The 19,122-nt window shown below is 56.2% G+C and overlaps 2 protein-coding genes across 2 annotated transcripts; both read left to right on the top strand.

Moving 5' to 3' along the window:
• Positions 1-4,140: 4,140 nt before the first annotated feature.
• Positions 4,141-8,372, top strand: IUM83_14104 (ATP-binding Cassette (ABC) Superfamily; the record flags this gene model as incomplete). The annotated part of the gene is made up of 5 exons (XM_067938829.1): positions 4,141-5,890; positions 6,446-6,641; positions 6,711-6,832; positions 6,901-8,091; positions 8,176-8,372. The coding sequence occupies 5 exons, from the start codon at positions 4,141-4,143 to the stop codon at positions 8,370-8,372; spliced, it is 3,456 nt and encodes a 1,151-aa protein (XP_067787561.1).
• Positions 8,373-12,743: 4,371 nt separating this feature from the next.
• On the top strand, positions 12,744-14,099 carry IUM83_14105 (uncharacterized protein; the record flags this gene model as incomplete). The annotated part of the gene is made up of 1 exon (XM_067938830.1): positions 12,744-14,099. The coding sequence occupies one exon, from the start codon at positions 12,744-12,746 to the stop codon at positions 14,097-14,099; it is 1,356 nt and encodes a 451-aa protein (XP_067787562.1).
• Positions 14,100-19,122: the final 5,023 nt, after the last annotated feature.

The raw sequence follows: 19,122 nt of genomic DNA on the forward strand, positions 1-19,122 counted from the left end.
CTGCTTCTCCCCGCGTCGTCGTCCGCCGCGACTCGGCGGGAAGCTCGCCCCGGCCTCGAGATAGCCGCTGCCTAATGGCGTTAGTGCTATTGCTCCGGCAGACAGGGGGGCGCGCGCGCGCAAGCGGCAAGCAGAGGTCTTGGGTAGCCAGACGCAGCGCCCATACCAGGCAGGCTGCTGGCAGGCACGAATTTGGCCGCGGGATGACCGCTGTCGTTCGCCCCAGGACGGCGGAATCTGCCGGTCCAGCCCCTTGCCGCTGCTGGGCGTGGTGGTTATTGCTAGTCGAGGCGGCCGGCCTGGATCTGGATCGGGGCCGAGCAGGTGAGTGCGCCGCGACTGCGCCCACGGCCGCTGCCGCACGGGTTGCGCTAGCGTGGCCACTATCGAGGGACATGATATGCGAGCGGAGCCCAGGGGGGTTCGATCGAAGTTGTTGGCGACCCGCGCTTCTCTTGTTCCGCCACTGCCGTCGCCGTGGTTTATATCGAGCATCAGCAGGCCGAGCTATTGCTGCGGCGCGATCGCGGCCTGCAGCAGCAGCAGTGCCGCGCTTGGCTTGGCTTGGCACCGACGCCGCCGCCGCCAAGAAGCTTTGGGCCTCTGCCGTGGAGCGTTAAGTAGGATCGCCCGTTACACGGCAACTTGAAGCGCGGCCAGCTGCTTTTGGGCCAATCGCAGGTCGCGATCCCGAATCCGACTTCCTGCGCCACGTCAGCGAATAAGAAAAATCCAGACACGTTGAAGTCGGCGGCGGGCACTTCAAGCTCCTGTAAGTATCTCTCGGTGCCCCTGGCGGGCTGGAGCGCTGCCCACGGTCTGGCCGGCAGTGCAGGCTGGCGGCAGGGGCTGCGAGCGAGTGGCGCGCCAGCCGAGCCGAGCCGAGCTCCGCCGCTTCAGCCGCAATGGGATATCATGTCAACTTCGTCGTGTCTGCAGCCAGCCGCTCGTCTGCATGGCGGCGGCGACTGAGGGGCTCCGTTATTGGGTTCGTGCGCCAGAGGTTTCACGGTGATGACCGGAGGGAACGGTGCATGTCTTGGTCGAGCCTCGAGCGCAAGGCTCGTTTCGCGCAGCAAGTCTACAGCAAGGAGGCCAGGCCGGCAGCAATAGCCGCTGCGCGACGAGCTTGGCCTTGGTGTGGCTCGCAGTCGCAGTGCGGGTGCTGCAGACACGCGCTGCCAGCTGGGCTGCCTGGTCTCGACTCGCGAGTCGCGAGCTAAGCGGTGCCTTGCCCTCCCTGCCCACCGCCGACATCTGCTGCGCCGATGGACCACTATCGGATAGGCGGGCCAGGAGTGGACTCCACTGTGGAGCTGCCTGTCACGCTGCGACTTGCCCACGCTCTCGGGGGGTAAAGTGCTCGTCTCGAGGACGTTGAGCTTGGGGCTTGGCAGGAAGACAGGCAGACAGCATCGCAGGAAGGATGTCCGTCATGGCAACGCGGGCGAAAGCTGTTGCGCAGCACAGAATCTGTGCCACAGATGCACGGCGTAGCGGCGCGCTGATCGGGTCGCCAGCGATGAGCGGCGTTGCTATCGCCTTGCGCCAGCGAGCTGCTCCCGGAGAACTCGGGCCGCAGCAACGTACGATGCTGCGTCAGCTATCGATGGCGTGCGTCTTGCACTCTCCCCCCGCGGGCCTCGCCGCGCTATTGTATGTAGTTGCAGGGGTGTCGCGTGCGGTGGGTTGTTGCTGCCTGCTCTGCTGCGGCGCTGCCGCTCTGGCTAGCTGAATGGAGTGTGGGTGTGCCTCATCCACGCCGGGCCGTCCAATATGGGGAGACTCCAGCTACCCCAGCAGACCTGCTCGCTGCCGTGAAGGTTCCGGTTTCGGTGCCCGCGTCGCTGGCAAGTCGCTGCTGTCAGCGCCCGCGAGTCAAACCGCAGCTCAGCAATACGATACATATCGGCGCCCTCGTCTGCTGCTTGGGGCGGCCTCGATGCCACGCTGCAGCGCGCGTAGATGAATCTTATTCCCGCTCCGGCCAGCCGCAGTGAAAGCAAGTCGCAGCGGCGAAGCCAGCCTGGACGCGAGCGACGCCCGCGACTCACGACGGGCTCTGCTCGCTTAGCGTGGTCGACCGCGGCACGCCAGTCGAGGCAGAAGGCCGCCTTGCGAGGGCGGCAGCGGAGGGTGTCTCTCGAGGCCTTCGGCTGGCGCAGCAGCGTGATTGGCGCAAGGCGTTGGTCACTCGAAGGCGGCCGAGCCCACGTGGGCCTTGAAGGCTCCAATCCTTCTAATCGAAAGGCGCCGGCGCGGAGAGCGTTCGTCGCGCGACCCGCGTCACAGGCCTGAGGCGCCGGCCGCGACGCTCGCCGGTCTTTCCTCTGCCTGCCTCGGCCGGCGCCAACACGCCACCAACATGCTTCGGGCTGCGTATGGTGTCTGACAGGCAGCACCGTCGTCGTCGCGCGGTCGAGCCCAACTGAGCTCGTCTGCCTTGAGAAACGGGGCCACGCACAAATCGCACTGTGCGTGCCTGCCAGCAGCCCAGCGTGAACACCGTGCTTGTCCTTGCTGCGCTCTCTGGAAACAGCACGCATCCACTTCTTGTTACACCGCGCCTAGAAGCCTCAGAAGCGCCAGTGCGAGGCCCGAGTCGAGTGATTGCACCCGCGACGATGCTCCGGCCTCGCTGCCGCGAGCTGCAACCCCGTCAATCAAGGGCAAAAGCATTGCACTCCAGCCAGGCCCAAGGGGAATCAAGTGAGTGCTAGACTGGCGGACAGTTGGTGCCGAACGGAGCCGACCGCACTGAGGTCAGAGCGCGAACCAGCCGCACAGGCGCACAGAGGCACAGCGCGGAGCAAATAACGGTCATTGGCACGAGGCTCGTGCGGTTGATGCAGACGAGCGCGGTGCAGGTCAGTCTACATGTCGAGAGGAAAGCGTGCGCCACGGCCTGGAGCTCCATTTACAGTTGTATGACGGTCACCATGGCCGCCATCACTTCATACTCAGCAATCGGTCGATCCACTTTCATATAGCGGACACTTCAACTTGAAGTTGGCAGAGTGATTGTCAACAGCTCCCTACGACTTAACTGTGCACAGCAGACTTAACTTGAACGCGAGCTGGGATCCGCTGCCCGGCTTCACTTCGTTGAACAGAATACCAGAACGGGCCGTCCAGACGCAGCCCACTGGCCCTCCACGTGCAGCTTCGCGGTGGCACTCACTGTGTGTCAATCTCATGGTCTGGGTGGTCCAGCCGCACATATAGGCCGACTGGTAGCCTCGCATAGACTCTCGTACAAGCGCGTCTTCACTCGCTGGAGACCCAACGATCATCGGCAAGAGGCACAGCTCAACCAGCGTGCCGTCCACGTCCACATCAACAACGCCCAGTGTGTTGTACGCGGCGCCGTCGCAGTTGGTGAACCCTCGCAATCGTTGTCACCAGGTCCCCCGCGCAGTAGATTACCAGCCTGCTTTGATAGAGCTTCATGCCGCGGATATGGTGCGGCGGGTGGCCGTAGATCAAGTCGGCGCCCAGCTCGCGGCGGCATGCTTGGGCCCGAGTGTCGTGCCCTCGGTACTGTACGCTCAGTTGATCCCCAACAGACTAACAACATCAACAAGCCGCCTCGATGCGGCCAGGACACGTAGTTCGCGTGCAGCACGCTGTGGTGACCTTGGCGACCTATTGGGCGGTGGTTGACGGCTCGAGAACGGCCATCCGAGAATCTGTGGAGGTGGCTCGCCAGCTCGGAGGAGTCCCCGAGCACAGTATCGACACGGCGATGCAGTTCCAGCGTGTTCAAAGACAGGAGTCGAAAGCGAAGTGGTCAAAGTCAAGCGTGTAGTTGTTCGCCATCGAGATGATATACGGACCTTCACTTGTATTGTTATTTGCGTCGGTGAAAGTCGCAGCAGCAAACCGGCCGAACACCCACGGAGGGGGGTGGGAGGGATTCCCATGCGCGGAACGTCGCAACTTATCGCTGACACGGTCACCGCGGCCCCCAAGTTCAGTGGGGAAGGATGAACTGTACGGCGCGGTCGAGCATTGTGTCACCTTCATGCAGGATCAGCTTCGCTTGGTGTGTCATTCTTGCGCGAGCAAAGACAACGATTCAGGCTACTGCAACACATTATTGGTCGCTGATGTTGAAGTGATCAACTCTTATTTCGACCAATGACTTCACTCCTGAGCTCGTCATTTTCACCAATGGATTCACTTTTACGATCTCTCTACCAGGGACTAATGGCGCAGGGTGAGTCGTCGCCGCTGCTGCCGCTGCACTCGGCGGCGGAGGCGGCTAGGCAGGCACACGCGGCGCGGCAGCTCAAACAGACGCAGGAGGCGCCGGGCGCGCGCGCATCGTGGCTCTCGCGTGCGACCTTCAGCTGGCTGGGGCCGCTGCTCTCGCGCGGCGCCGCGCAGCCGCTGCAGGCCGACGACCTGTGGGCGCTGCAGCCCGATGACGACACGGAGAGAGTGATGGTCGCTCTGCGACACGCCGTGGCCGACAGCCAATCGCTGTGGAGCGCGATCCGCCGCGCCTTCGGCTTCAACATGTACGTGGCGGGCGCCTGCAAGCTGGCGGGCGACTGCTGCGGCTTCGTGGGGCCCGTGTGCATCAACGCGCTCATCAGGTACGTGGAGGACCCCGCGAGCGCGTGGCTGGCCTCCGCGCACTACGGTTACATGCTCAGTGGCGCGCTGTTCGCGGCCTCCGTGCTGCAGACGCTGTGTCTGCACCAGCACCACCACCTGGTCATCCGCGAGGCCATCCGCGTGCGCTCGGCGCTGGCCATGCTGGTGTTCAGCAAGTCGCTGCAGCTGTCGTCGCAGACCAAGAGCTCCCTGGGCTCGGGGAGGATCCTCAACATGGCTACAATCGACGCCAACCGGGTGCTCGAGCTGTTCTACATGATCCACTACGCGTGGGCCGCCCCCGTGCAGCTGGCCATCGGCATGCTGCTGCTGGTGCACTACCTGGGCACGGCGTCGTTCGCGGGCGTGATCATCATGGTCGTGCTGCTGCCCACAAGCGCGGCGCTGTCGTCGCAAGCCGCGAGCATCTCCAAGAAGATGCTCGAGTGCACGGACAAGCGCCTCAAGTTCCTCACGGAGCTGTTCCAGCACATCCGGGTCATCAAGTTCTACGCGTGGGAGAGCGAGATGCTCGGTCAGGTGGACGCGATCCGCACCAAAGAGCTTCACTTCCTTAAGAAAGTAATCCTCTGGAACGCTTACGGAAGGGTGATTCTGCAGGCGGGACCCGTGCTGGTGTCGTTCGGAACGTTTGCAGCGTATTCCTACGTCCAGAGCGAGCCGCTGACGGCGGATAAGGCGTTCACCGCAATTACGCTCTTCAGCATATTCCGCCTGCCTCTCATGGCGCTTCCTCAAGTGTTTTCGCTGATCTTTCAAGCCAATGTGTCGATCAAGCGGCTCGAGTCTTTTCTCTACCTTGAAGAGCACCAGCGCAGCCCGACGTCGCTGTCGGCTTCCTTTATGTCGGACCCATCGTTTGAAATCCGGCACGCCACATTTAAGTGGTCTAACGAAGGTCGTGAAATGAATGAGGACGCTGCAAAGGAAGCAGCCGATAAAGAAGCTCCCCCTGCCCAGTTGTCTAACATCACAATTTCCATACCCAAAAGCAAACTGACTCTCGTTGTTGGTGCGGTTGGAAGCGGAAAGTCGACATTACTGGCGACTTTGCTCGGCGAACTGCAGCCTGAATATGGTGTGGTGCGCATTCCATCAAGATACGTGTCGTATGCTGCACAGACGCCGTACTTGATCAATGCCAGTGTGCAGGACAACATTCTCTTTGGAGCTCCTTTGGACACGGCTCGCCTTCATCGAGTCATTAAGAGTTGCGAGCTGGAGAAGGAACTTGTGCGGCTTCCTAACGGGTTTCAGAGCGAAATCGGTGAGAATGGTGTGACACTCAGTGGTGGGCAAAAACAGCGCCTCTCGATTGCACGAGCCGTGTACTCGAAAGACCAGGAACTTTACGTATTTGACGATTCCCTCTCGGCTTTGGACTCACATGTTGCTACACGTATTTTCGATCAATGTTTCAATGAGTCAACTGAAGGTCTTCTCGCTGGTCGCACGCGAGTGCTTAGCACTCACTCGTTGCAGTTTGCGCATCTGGCTGATTGGATCATCGTCATGGACAATATGCGCATCGCTGAGATGGGGACATATGAGGAACTGACCCAAGTCACACCAAATGGAAAGTTCGCGACGATGCTGAAGTCATTTAAGCGGACGGATGAATCCGTCGAGGCTGAAGCTAGTTCTAGCGACCAACTAGAAGTCTTGGAGATTTCCAGATCTAAATCACGATCTAGTTCGAGTGTCGGTGACGAATCTGCCACTAGTGGTAGTGGAACTTTGATTCAGGAAGAAGAGAAAGCGGAGGGGAACTTGTCGTGGAGCGTGTATACGTCTTACTTCGTATCGTGTGGGACCATTTCAGTCGTCGGTGCACTTGCACTCCTGTTTGCAACACAAGTGTCTTCAGTATCGACAGATTTGTGGCTGACGAACTGGACTAATTCTAAGCCCACTGGTGCAAATTTGACGTTTTATCTCACGATATACGCGTACCTTGGTCTTAGCACTATCGTCCTCGGTTTTGTGGGAGACCTCTGCAGCAGATACGCTGGTCTCAGGTAAGCAATTGTTTTTTTTTTCGCTATTCAAAAGTGTAATGAGGTCTAGACTAACCTGACTCTTGACAGTGCATCAAAACGCGTCCATCACACTCTGTTGCACCATGTCATCAAGGGGACGATGCGCTTCTTCGATACGACACCTGTTGGTCGGATTCTGAATCGATTCTCAAATGACATGAACACGATTGGTAAGTAGGCTTCTGTCGCTAGTAAACGAATGAAAGCTAATCACTGTTCTTTCTGTTTATATGAACAGATCAAAAGCTGAACACCGCCATCGTGCAATTTATCACGATGCTTCTTGCACTTTTGAGCATGCTAGCAATTCAGAGTTCAACGGCTCCTATCCTGTTAATTCTGCTGATCCCAGTCTTCATCTGCTACGCCGCTTATCAAAGATTTTATGGGAAGTCATGCCGGGAATTGCAGCGACTGGACAACATCTCGAAGAGTCCAGTGTATGCGCACTTCACACAAACGCTAAATGGACTGGTGACGATTCGGACCTTTGAGATGGTTGAACAGAGTCTGCACACGCAGGCACTGAAGATTAACGAGAACACCAAGGCTTTCCTGCTGCTGAACTTGATCAACCGCTGGCTAGGCGTTCGTTTGGAATTTCTTGGGGCAGTGATCACGTTTGCGGTTGCCTTCTTCGTCAGTCGTGATCACGCAGTACTCTCAAGTGCTATGGCTGGTTTGCTGCTGAGCTACTCGCAGAACATGACTTCGCTGCTCAACTGGATCATTCGGAACAATATCGATATGGAGAACATGATGAATAGTGTAGAGCGCACTGATGAGTATTGCCGCGTCGATACCGAACCGGTCACGCTGCTGGAACACCACTATGAGCGCTATACTACTCCCAAATCGCGCACTTTACAGTTGCGGCCTCATTGGCCTGAACATGGTAAAATTAATTTCGTCAACGTTTGCGTGAAATATGACCCGCAAGCACCGCCGGTGCTTCATGGTATTTCATTTACTGTGAAGGGCGGTGAAAAGGTCGGAATTTGTGGTCGAACAGGCGCTGGCAAAAGTTCGCTTCTCCTTGCCCTTTTCCGCATGGTATCGTTTGATAGCGGAGTTGGGGGCGGGAGCATCTACATCGACGAAGTGTCTACAGCTGCACTGACACTGTCCGAGTTGCGTTCTCGAATGGCCATCATTCCACAAGACCCTGTACTTTTCGCAGCAAGTGTACGGTTCAATTTAGACCCGACGGGGCAAGCTAGTGACAAGGAATTGTGGAATGCGATCAGAAAATCTCGTCTGGAAAAGTTTATCGAGGGTCTAACTGGCGGTCTCGACGCCGAGGTTTTGGAAGGTGGTGATAACTTCAGTGTTGGTGAGCGTCAACTCATCTGTTTGGGGCGTGCTATACTGCGAAACTCCAAGATATTGTGTCTGGATGAGGCTACCGCCTCCATGGACCATTCCACAGGTGAGAGGGTTTTTGAATAACTCTTCAATTGACTCGCATGCAGCAATGATATTGCTCACCGTATTTGTTTTTCATCGTTTGCAGATGAATTTATTCAAGCATCCATTCGCAAAGAGTTTGCTGAAGCTACGGTGCTAACTATCGCTCACAGGGTGGATACAATCTTAGACTACGATAAGATTCTCGTTTTGAAGCAAGGCCACATTGTAGAGTTTGGATCCCCAGCAGTGCTGCGTAGCAAACCGAACGGCGAGTTTGCTGGAATGCTGCAGAAACCGTGATGGATGCTTCTCTCTCAAATGAAAGTTTTGTCCCTAACCTGAAGTGTCTTGAATTTACTGGCAGAAAACAATACCAAACATCACCTTGATGGCTAACAACATGCGATGCACACATCATTGGAGTCATCACATCGATCCTGTACGTTGCCGAGGCCGTTCTAGTTGAACTGTCGTCGCACGAGTGACGCCGTTTGAACTGCATCGAAGTATCGGTAAGTGTGTTCGGGGACTCCACCGAGCTGGTGAGCTACCTTCACGCATTCTCGGATGGTCATGCTCCCTCTCTCGAGTCGTCTACCACCATCATTGCCCAGAAGGCCGTCAAGGTCATCCTACTGTACCGTACTTAAGTAAGCAATATGACTACTTCTGGGGCCAAGCCTGTCGCCGCGAATACGCGCCAAGTGATTGACGAGCCGTGCGTCGACATAATCTACAGCCACTCGCCGCAACTTCAGCGGCGTGGAGCTCTATCTGAAGCAAGCTGATCATCTACGGCGCTTGGACCTGGTGGGCGACTATGACGGGCTCGCCACGGGCAGTGGGGCACGGCTCATGGCCTGTGTAGATGGTGTGTCGGAGGTGTGCGAGGCTATCGATCGGCCTAGATGTGGGCTGGACCACCCGGACGCTGAGATTCACACACAATGAGTGCCACCGCGAAGCTGCACGTGGAGGACCAGTGGGCTGCCGTCCCGGGCGGCCCGTTCTGGTATTCTGTTCAACGAAGTGAAGCCGGGCAGCGGATCCCAGCTCGCGTTCAAGTTAAGTCTGCTGTGCACAGTTAAGCCGTAGAGAGCTGTTGACAATCACTCTGCCAACTTCAAGTTGAAGTGTCCGCTATATGAAAGTGGATCGACCGATTGCTGAGTATGAAGTGATGGCGGCCATGGTGACAGTCATACAACTGTAAATGGAGCTCCAGGCCGTGGCGCACGCTTTCCTCTCGACATGTAGACTGACCTGCACCGCGCTCGTCTGCATCAACCGCACGAGGACCATTACTGGCTTCGCGCTGTACCTCTGTGCCCCTGTGCGCTGGGTTCGCGCTCTGACCTCAGTGCGGTCGGCTCCGTTCGGCACCAACTGTCCACTAGTCTAGCACTCACTTGATTCCCCTTGGGCCTGGCTGACGGGGGTTGGAGCGCATTGCCCACGTCTTAACGGGGTTGCAGCTCGCGGCAGCGAGGCCGGAGCATCGTCGCGGGTGCAATCACTTGACTCGGGCCTCGCACTGGCGCTTCTGAGGCTTCTAGGCGCGGTGTAACAAGAAGTGGATGCGTGCTGTTTCCAGAGAGCGCAGCAAGGACAAGCACGGTGTTCACGCTGGGCTGCTGGCAGGCACGCACAGTGCGATTTGTGCGTGGCCCCGTTTCTCAAGGCAGACGAGCTCAGTTGGGCTCGACCGCGCGACGACGACAGCGCTGCCTGTCAGACACCATACGCAGCCCGAAGCATGTCGGTGGCGTGTTGGCGCCGGCCGAGGCAGGCAGAGGAAAGACCGGCGAGCGTCGCGGCCGGCGCCTCAGGCCTGTGACGCGGGTCGCGCGACGAACGCTCTCCGCGCCGGCGCCTTTCGATTAGAAGGATTGGAGCCTTCAAGGCCCACGTGGGCTCGGCCGCCTTCGAGTGACCAACGCCTTGCGCCAATCACGCTGCTGCGCCCGCAACCACGATCGAGAGACACCCTCCGCTGCCGCCCTCGCAAGGCGGCCTTCTGCCTCGACTGGCGTGCCGCGGTCGACCACGCTAAGCGAGCAGAGCCCGTCGTGAGTCGCGGGCGTCGCTCGCGTCCAGGCTGGCTTCGCCGCTGCGACTTGCTTTCACTGCGGCTGGCCGGAGCGGGAATAAGATTCATCTACGCGCGCTGCAGCGTGGCATCGAGGCCGCCCCAAGCAGCAGACGAGGGCGCCGATATGTATCGTATTGCTGAGCTGCGGTTTGACTCGCGGGCGCTGACAGCAGCGACTTGCCAGCGACGCGGGCACCGAAACCGGAACCTTCACGGCAGCGAGCAGGTCTGCTGGGGTAGCTGGAGTCTCCCCATATTGGACGGCCCGGCGTGGATGAGGCACACCCACACTCCATTCAGCTAGCCAGAGCGGCAGCGCCGCAGCAGAGCAGGCAGCAACAACCCACCGCACGCGACACCCCTGCAACTACATACAATAGCGCGGCGAGGCCCGCGGGGGGAGAGTGCAAGACGCACGCCATCGATAGCTGACGCAGCATCGTACGTTGCTGCGGCCCGAGTTCTCCGGGAGCAGCTCGCTGGCGCAAGGCGATAGCAACGCCGCTCATCGCTGGCGACCCGATCAGCGCGCCGCTACGCCGTGCATCTGTGGCACAGATTCTGTGCTGCGCAACAGCTTTCGCCCGCGTTGCCATGACGGACATCCTTCCTGCGATGCTGTCTGCCTGTCTTCCTGCCAAGCCCCAAGCTCAACGTCCTCGAGACGAGCACTTTACCCCCCGAGAGCGTGGGCAAGTCGCAGCGTGACAGGCAGCTCCACAGTGGAGTCCACTCCTGGCCCGCCTATCCGATAGTGGTCCATCGGCGCAGCAGATGTCGGCGGTGGGCAGGGAGGGCAAGGCACCGCTTAGCTCGCGACTCGCGAGTCGAGACCAGGCAGCCCAGCTGGTTGCGCGTGTCTGCAGCACCCGCACTGCGACTGCGAGCCACACCAAGGCCAAGCTCGTCGCGCAGCGGCTATTGCTGCCGGCCTGGCCTCCTTGCTGTAGACTTGCTGCGCGAAACGAGCCTTGCGCTCGAGGCTCGACCAAGACATGCACCGTTCCCTCCGGTCATCACCGTGAAACCTCTGGCGCACGAACCCAATAACGGAGCCCCTCAGTCGCCGCCGCCATGCAGACGAGCGGCTGGCTGCAGACACGACGAAGTTGACATGATATCCCATTGCGGCTGAAGCGGCGGAGCTCGGCTCGGCTCGGCTGGCGCGCCACTCGCTCGCAGCCCCTGCCGCCAGCCTGCACTGCCGGCCAGACCGTGGGCAGCGCTCCAGCCCGCCAGGGGCACCGAGAGATACTTACAGGAGCTTGAAGTGCCCGCCGCCGACTTCAACGTGTCTGGATTTTTCTTATTATTGTTTTGACTAGGTACTTTTTCATCGTTGACTACTTAAGTAATTACTAGTGACACCCATCGGACAGGCATCGTATTCCAGACCCTGATCGAATAATACACAAGAAAAGATAGCACTACTACTTAGCAAATTGAGAAGACCACTAATTGGTAATTCTTCTGCTCAGTAGTTACTAGTGACACGCAAAAAGTAACAAGTCGAAAATGTAAACGGATTATGAAACTTCGGAAACGACGAGTTTAAAATTAAAAAGTGACCACTTCAAAATGACTACCTGGCAGTTTCCGGCGTCACCGCCCTGGCAAGATTAACGTGCTTGCCGACAGTCTTGCATGGCACTGTACTCACAACCCAGCGCGTGCGTTCGTCGATGAAACGGTAGCCATGACCACCAAACAGGAAGGGCGCACATTTATCAATTCTCACAGCAGGGCGTTTCGGTATACATGTTCCCGGCTTGCTTGGCTAGACAATGCGTGGTGCTGCTGAATTCCTGTGAGAGCCATATAAAAACATCAGTGTACCCGAAGTTGGCCTCATGCTGGCTCCAGGTTTGATGCCGGCGGTACAGCATGAATACGGACTGACTAATGCAACTTGCGTCATGTAACAGGAACCATAGAACTTGGACCGAACTCTTTTGGACGCATACTGGTTGCCGGAGCTTGTAAACCCAATTATCGATCTCTTGTGGAAGCTGTACACCATGTAAGTTGTGCCGCTAGATGCATGCTCTGATTGTAGCTAACGTTGTCGTCTGGTTTTAAAGAGCTACTTCTAGATATCGACGAACCCATACTAAAATCATTTTCGTCGATCATCGATTAACGCAAGAGACTCGTTCTATTTAAATTGCTGTGAATTAGCTTTCAGCGAGAGCCGAAGTAGTCGACCACCTCTGCAATTTAGTGACCTCAAAGATGACCCCACATTCAGGTGCCCAATGCAATTTTATCTGCTGACGTGTGGCTTTGAACGAAACAAAGGCAACTTAAGAGCGAAGGAGTCAATACTTTCGGCGAGCTCTAAATACTGATAGTACTGGTGGCAGGAAGTAAAGCCAGGAATCCGCTTCCACGATACTAGAATAGGAACGACACGTCAGTGGCGAGTGGCTACCTTCTCCGCCGCCTGTCCTGCGACGGGCCCGAATCCGTTTACCCGAGAGGCCAGCTCCCACCTCTGGCTATGAACGAGCCGGCTGAATGGTTTATCATTTGTAAATTCACCCGCTCCACTTCACTTCACGTCACCTCACCCTCCAACCATGGCCCGAGTTGTCGCCTCAGCAGCGCTATCGACGGCTCTTCTTGCTTCCAGGACCAACGCTGATGCCTCCAACTATTTCGTGATGGCGGAAGCTCCGGACTACAACAACAAGGCGGTCGCTAACTTGCTGGCGAACGTGAATTCAGTGCGCAAGCCCGGTGAAGCTTACGCTGTCTTCGACTGGGACCATTCGTCCATGTTCGGTGACATGTCGGCTACGACGATGTTCTACCAGGTCGACAACCTCAACTTCCGCTTCTCCCCCAAAGAGTTCGAGTCGATCTTCTCTTTAGGTTACAACGCCAGTAGCAGCGATACATGCTTCCCCAACGGAACCCACTCGGTCATCGGCCAGGACGTCAACGGCGCCGACGTGACATTTCTCACTGTTCTCACCGACACCGCCGAGGACTACAAGGTGCTGTACGACGCCTATATCGCACCCACCTACAACTTGACCTGCGACTCGGTCGCCAGTGCCCCGCTTGACGATATCAAGGAGTCCGCGGGATTCCTCAACTTCCGTGCCAAGCTCGGATTTCTCCTCTCCAGTCTGCAAATGATGAACGGCGGTGATGATCACTCTGAGTGCTCTTTGATCAATGGCATGATCGTGTATCCGCGTCTGTTTGTTGGTATGACAGAAGACGAGATCAAAACACTCGCTCGTGCCAGCATCCGATGGAACCTGGCCGAATCACTTGAGTCCTTGACGTACACCTCGACGGGGGATGTGGCTGTCAAGAGTTCCTATTCAAAGGGCTTGCGCGTTTTCGGCGGACAAGCAGCAATAATGCGTGTTTTTCGCGAGGCTGGTGTGGCAGTGTATGTCCTTAGTGGGTCTCCCGAACTTCTCGTGGCTGAGGCTGCTGACTTCGTTGGATTGGGGTATCTCGTGGCGCGAGACTACGTCTACGGCGGTCGGTTCACGACTGACGCTGCGGGAGTGTTCACCGGTGAACTGGTGGACAACTACCCGACCACATGGGGGCCAGGCAAGGCCACCGTCATCACGAGCATCCTGGCGCAGAACCACAACGGTACGGCCCCGATTTACTCCTCCGGCGACTCGGACGGGGACTGTGAGGCGCTCAGGACTGTGCGCGACGGCATTGTTCACATCAATAACCGCCTCAAAGACAACTCGACGTGCATCTACAGCTTCTACGAGAAGGCCTGCCAGTACTTTGGCACGACAGAGCCCACCACGAACAACATGTACCTGTTGCAGGGCCAAGACAAGTCCATCGGCTCTTGGATCACCTCGGGCTTCACCACCAAGGATGGTCTCAAGTACACATCTGGCGTGTCAACCAACGACGGATGCGCCACCTACAAATTTCTTAACTTTTAGACGACTACGGGGCCATACCTCTCGAACCACTGTCACTAACACCTTTGATGTCGTTAAAAAGCGTTTCCAGTCAGGCTCCCGTCCCAGTAAGCGGTGGGGTAGAAACATCGATTGAGAGGGAATTTCCAACTTACTTACCAAGCTCTGAAATTTCGCTACACACAAATTTAGCTAGTATTTGTATACATGTAATATCTTCCATCTTCATACAATTAACCGGGACGCATCTCGTGCGCCAGCTTCGCTGCTGCAAACGAACATCGTTTGTGGATATCGTAACGTACCCCTACGACGGAACGGATACGCACAAGGGACTATGTCAATAATACATGTTGGCTGGCGCGGACCGTACGATGAACCAAAATTGCCTGGATAGTCGTCAAATAATTTTATTCTACACCCAAATCATTGCAGCCTGAGTCGCACGTTTTGATCGAGGAATATTGACCTCAAGTCACCTATGTTGTAAAGTTTCGTGCTACCAAAAAGCTGCCACGATTTAGTTCAATCATCTCGTTTTACTTGATCACGACATGCATTCTCTATTTTTTCATTTTATTTCCCGCAGATAATGCCGTTCGATCTCAGAGTTGCACTCTAGTTGAGGTAAGAGCGAAAATAACGTTTTAGAGGAGGCAGGACAAGATGAAACCAACGCACGAGGAGTGGGTAGTTAGTTTCAGATCTTCTCGCAAACGCGTAAGCCCTCGAGCCGACGCTTCCAACTTTCAGCCCTCCGGATCATGGCTCGTTTAACCTCGCGGTCCTATCTTCACCTGGCTCCAGAGGCCGTCGAAGGTGATTTTGACCATCTTTCGTATGCGAAGGTCGTGAGAATCAACGAGGAGGGGGTTCGAAGTCTCGAGGGGAGAGAAGGAACTCTGTCTTGTGGGGTGACCGCTCAGCACGTTGTTGCGGTTAAGGAAGTCTCACAATCGGGGCAGTTGTTTCTCTTAAGGCGCCAACTCTCCGAGCAAGTTCATGTCGGCCAGGTCGTGGCGGTGAATGAGGACCAGGTAACTGTCATGTCGGGCCCATGGTCCCGATGGGTTGTGTCTCGTTAGTACTGCCCTTTGTGGCGCTCATACTTGAGCACGTTCAATTTCACTTCGAGGAGTGCACAGCAAGTGACACCCAGGAAGTCGAAAATTTAATTATGGACCGTGTGCTTGGCCGAAATGGTCCAATGTCTGTGGTATCGGAAGGGTTGATGGCCGACGAGTACTACCCTGTGTCGGTACAGGTATGTCGTTGAATTGAGCCGGGAACAGGTGAGGAGGTTGAATTCCTTCTGCAACATGCTCTGGACTTCGCCCACAGCGTGGAAGGGGGCAAGGATTTGGTACCAGATAGTGTCGGTGTTTCCTTTTGCCGACCACCAACCCGGCACCCTCGAGCAGAGCAAGCCGATCACTATAGCGAGTGCGACCAAATGGAGGCCCTCTTCGACCCCTTTACGGACGATTACGAGGCCATTCCTGAGGCTCAACGAGCGCGCGCCGACCCGGATACCGGGGAAAATAATGGCCACTTCGCGCCTGGGTAGCGTTTCAGTGATGAGGCTAATACTGGGTGTGGCGAAAGTCTGCCAGATAAAGACCAAATGCGGTGTCGAACAGCGCTAGACCAGGACGCCATAATTGTCGAGAAGTTGGTCGCGGATCCTGAACTATTAGATCGGTTTCTACAGGTCAGACTAACTTTATGCATCGGTGACGGTGCCCGTGACGAATGTGGGCAGCAGAACACGAGGCAAGGCAAAAGCTTTCACCAATTACCCACAACACCAGCTGCGCCGGCGTGAAAGTATGCGTTTGCGCCACGGGAAGACCAGCAACACGTTTTGCCAAGGCGAAAGCGTTCACCAATTACCCACCAAAAGAGCTGTGCCGGCGTCAAAGTAAGCGTTTGCGCCATAAGAAGATCAGGTACGCGTGTGACATCGGCGAAGCGCAACGGTAAGTAACCCACTCCGTATTGCAAATGTTTGGTTCAGTCCGAGTTTGTGAAGTTCAAGCTTCTTCCCAGTGTCTGCACTCACCTGTATGATATTCAAGTTGGATCGAGTGGCCTTTCCATCCGTCATTTCGCTCGGCTATCATAAGAAGAAAGGATGACATGACAAGAGTCCGGTGGATCCAATTTTGATATCCTGTCCGCGTCAGCAGAGTTCGCGGCAGCGCCACCCGCAACGTCCATCCAACAAGTCACGGGCGCGGTATAAACGAGTCTAAGTTTTCCGGGTGAAGCTCTGACCTTGTCGCTTTGGGGTTGCTGTGGAATGCCTCACAACGTACTGTGTCGATCCCAAGTGACAAAATAAAAAAAACAGAAATCGGGTCAAAACGTTACTACCACGAGGAACTGCAGCTAAGACATAATTATACCAAGTGATAGGCTCGCTTCGCTATCTCTCAATCTGTTTGTGAACGGCAAAACCATTTTACCAACGACTGCAATCTCAGTGTACGCGGGCACCACGCTTTGGCAGGGTTTGGCTGTCCGACGGCACAAAAGATGACTTGCGCTAGTTTCACCATATCCTGCATCATGGATGTCTTGCGGAATTACCGCTGGCAATGGTCGGCAGCATGTCAACACCTGACGTAGAATTGCTTATGGATGCCTCCAATCACGGGCTTACGGATCTCAACGCCTACACAGACGAGTATATACATCTGAAATTTGACTCTAATGAGCTTCTGCTGATAGAGAATGCGGAGGGCTGAGGTCGAATTCGCTATCAACGCGCGAGAACACTGGTGAATCGCTCTCGCGCTGTGGTCATGGGGGCCATTGTGGAGTCGTCAAACCAAGGGCAAGATGATTCGCGTAAGGTGCTGGAGCGATATTAAAACTGCCGCCGCGTCGTGTAGTAAACAACACTCCAACAATTCATTCAGTCAAGAAATTAATAGGCGCATTGGGCTAGCAGAAGCATTTTTTAATTTGCGGGTATCAGCGGAACATATCCCGGGTTCGACCAAATGGATGATCGATGAAGGTTCGAGAGCTTGGACCGAACCGTACCGATCACGCTGGACTAATTTTTCTTCTTCCTGGACACAGATTCAACTCCCGAAGGAATTATGCAATCTTTACATCAACTTCTCTTGAGACTTCAATCCTGTTCGTTGGCCACATCATCAACCGCGAAATACAACAGCACCTGGGAGCGGTGGTCCCAGTGGTGCGAGTGGCTTAATTTCCGGAAGTGGCTACCCGAACGCCCAACCACGCACTCTTACCAACTGGCACTACTCGCTACCTACTGCTGGCAGTATGGGTGGAACACCTCGAGAATCGGCAACATTTCCAACACCATCCTCTCGAATATCTCTCATATATCGTGGCATCATAGGAGAATGATCGGTTACGAAGACCGGCTTTTGCCCGAGCACCAGCTCGCAATCACCGGGATGCGGCGTTCCGATCCAGCCACTACCCCCAAAAGCCCGGTCACCGTCGATATCCTCAAGCGACTCCACGATTTTCTCGATGTCTCATCCACCCAGCACCGAGTCATTTGGGGGGGGGGGGCTTCGGTGCTGGGTTTCTTCTTTTTACTATGAAAACCAGAAAATCTGACGCAAAGTTCTGCTGTAGAACCGTATTCCATTCGGAGGTCAGACGTAAAATTTGTTGGGACAGACGAACAGCAAACGGAGAACATGCAGAACGTGGTAGATGTGGTGACTAGCCGATCACCACCGCTTCGCGGCGGTGTGTGTGTGGTTAGTCGCAGCCGGTTACGCTCGCTCCACTATTTGTCATAGCCCCCTCCCCATTGCTCCGGCGGGTGTACAGTTCGGCGCAGCCCGTTACGCTCGCTCTTCCAGCTCGCTCCACTATTTGCCATACCGTTCGCCGCAGCCCATTACGCTCGCTGTTCCAGCTTTCTTCAAACTTGCCATACTGTTCGTCGCAACCCGTTACGCTCGCTGTTCCAGCTCGCTCCACTACTACGCGATCGCGCACGGAGCTTGAAGGTCCAGCGTGCTTGAAGGTCCGGTGTGTTTGAACGTCGGGCGGGAGGTGCTTGAAGGTCCTGCGAGTCGCGTTTGAAGGCCTCTGTCCAGCGCACGTCTTGTATTTCGCGCGCTGTATTGCAAGATGTGTGTGGCACTTGCAATTTCGCGCACATGTACGTTGCTATGCCGCACACAGCGCACTGTAGTCCAGCGGCGCTCGCGTCCATGTGAGCGGGTTTCAGCGGGCGTTGCCAGTCCGGAAGATGGTGGGATGCCATAGGGCGGCACACACTACTTTGCGTACCGTTCGTCGCAACCCGTTACCATACCGTTCGTCGCAACCCGTTACGCTCGCTGTGCCAGCTCGCTCCACTACTATGCGATCGCGCTCGGTGCTTGAAGGTCCCAAGTACTTGTAGGTCCTGCGGGCTTGAAGGTCCATCGTTCTCGAAGTTCCGGTGTGCTTGAAGGTCCGACAGGTCGCGCTTGGAGGACCATTCATCGTAACCCGTTACGCTCGCTGTGCCAGCTCGCTCCACTACTTGACTTCCTGTTGGTCGCAACCCGCTACGCTCGCTGTTCCAGCTCGCTCCACTACTACGCGATCGCGTTCGGTGCTTGAATGTCCAGCATGCTTGAAGGTTCGGCGTGGTTGAAGGTCCTGCAAGTCGCGTTAGAAGGTCCGGACTCACCCCTGTCCAGCGCACGTCTTGTATTTCGCGCGCTGTATTGCAAGATGTGTGTGGAACCCCGAATAGTAATATATTCTAACAGAGAGGGTTTCGGCCAATCACAGTGCAGTAATAATATATTATGTATTTATCCAGTCAACGCTCAGGCCCAGAAGGTCATCCACTATTGACTTTAGGGCGCATGTACAGGCTACTATGTCGCACACACAGCGCACCGTCGTCGCTGTGCGGCGCTCGCGTCCTGTGGGGCTCGCAGCGGCGCCCGACGTCCGAGCGCTTCCTTGCTCCGCCGCGCCCGAATTCGAAATCAAAAACGGAAATTTTAGCGGGGAGGCAATTTCAGCCTATCACAGCACGAAT

Source organism: Phytophthora cinnamomi, assembly GCF_018691715.1.
Source record: "Phytophthora cinnamomi strain GKB4 chromosome Unknown Contig60, whole genome shotgun sequence".
In the NCBI taxonomy this organism is placed as follows: Eukaryota; Oomycota; class Peronosporomycetes; order Peronosporales; family Peronosporaceae; genus Phytophthora; species Phytophthora cinnamomi.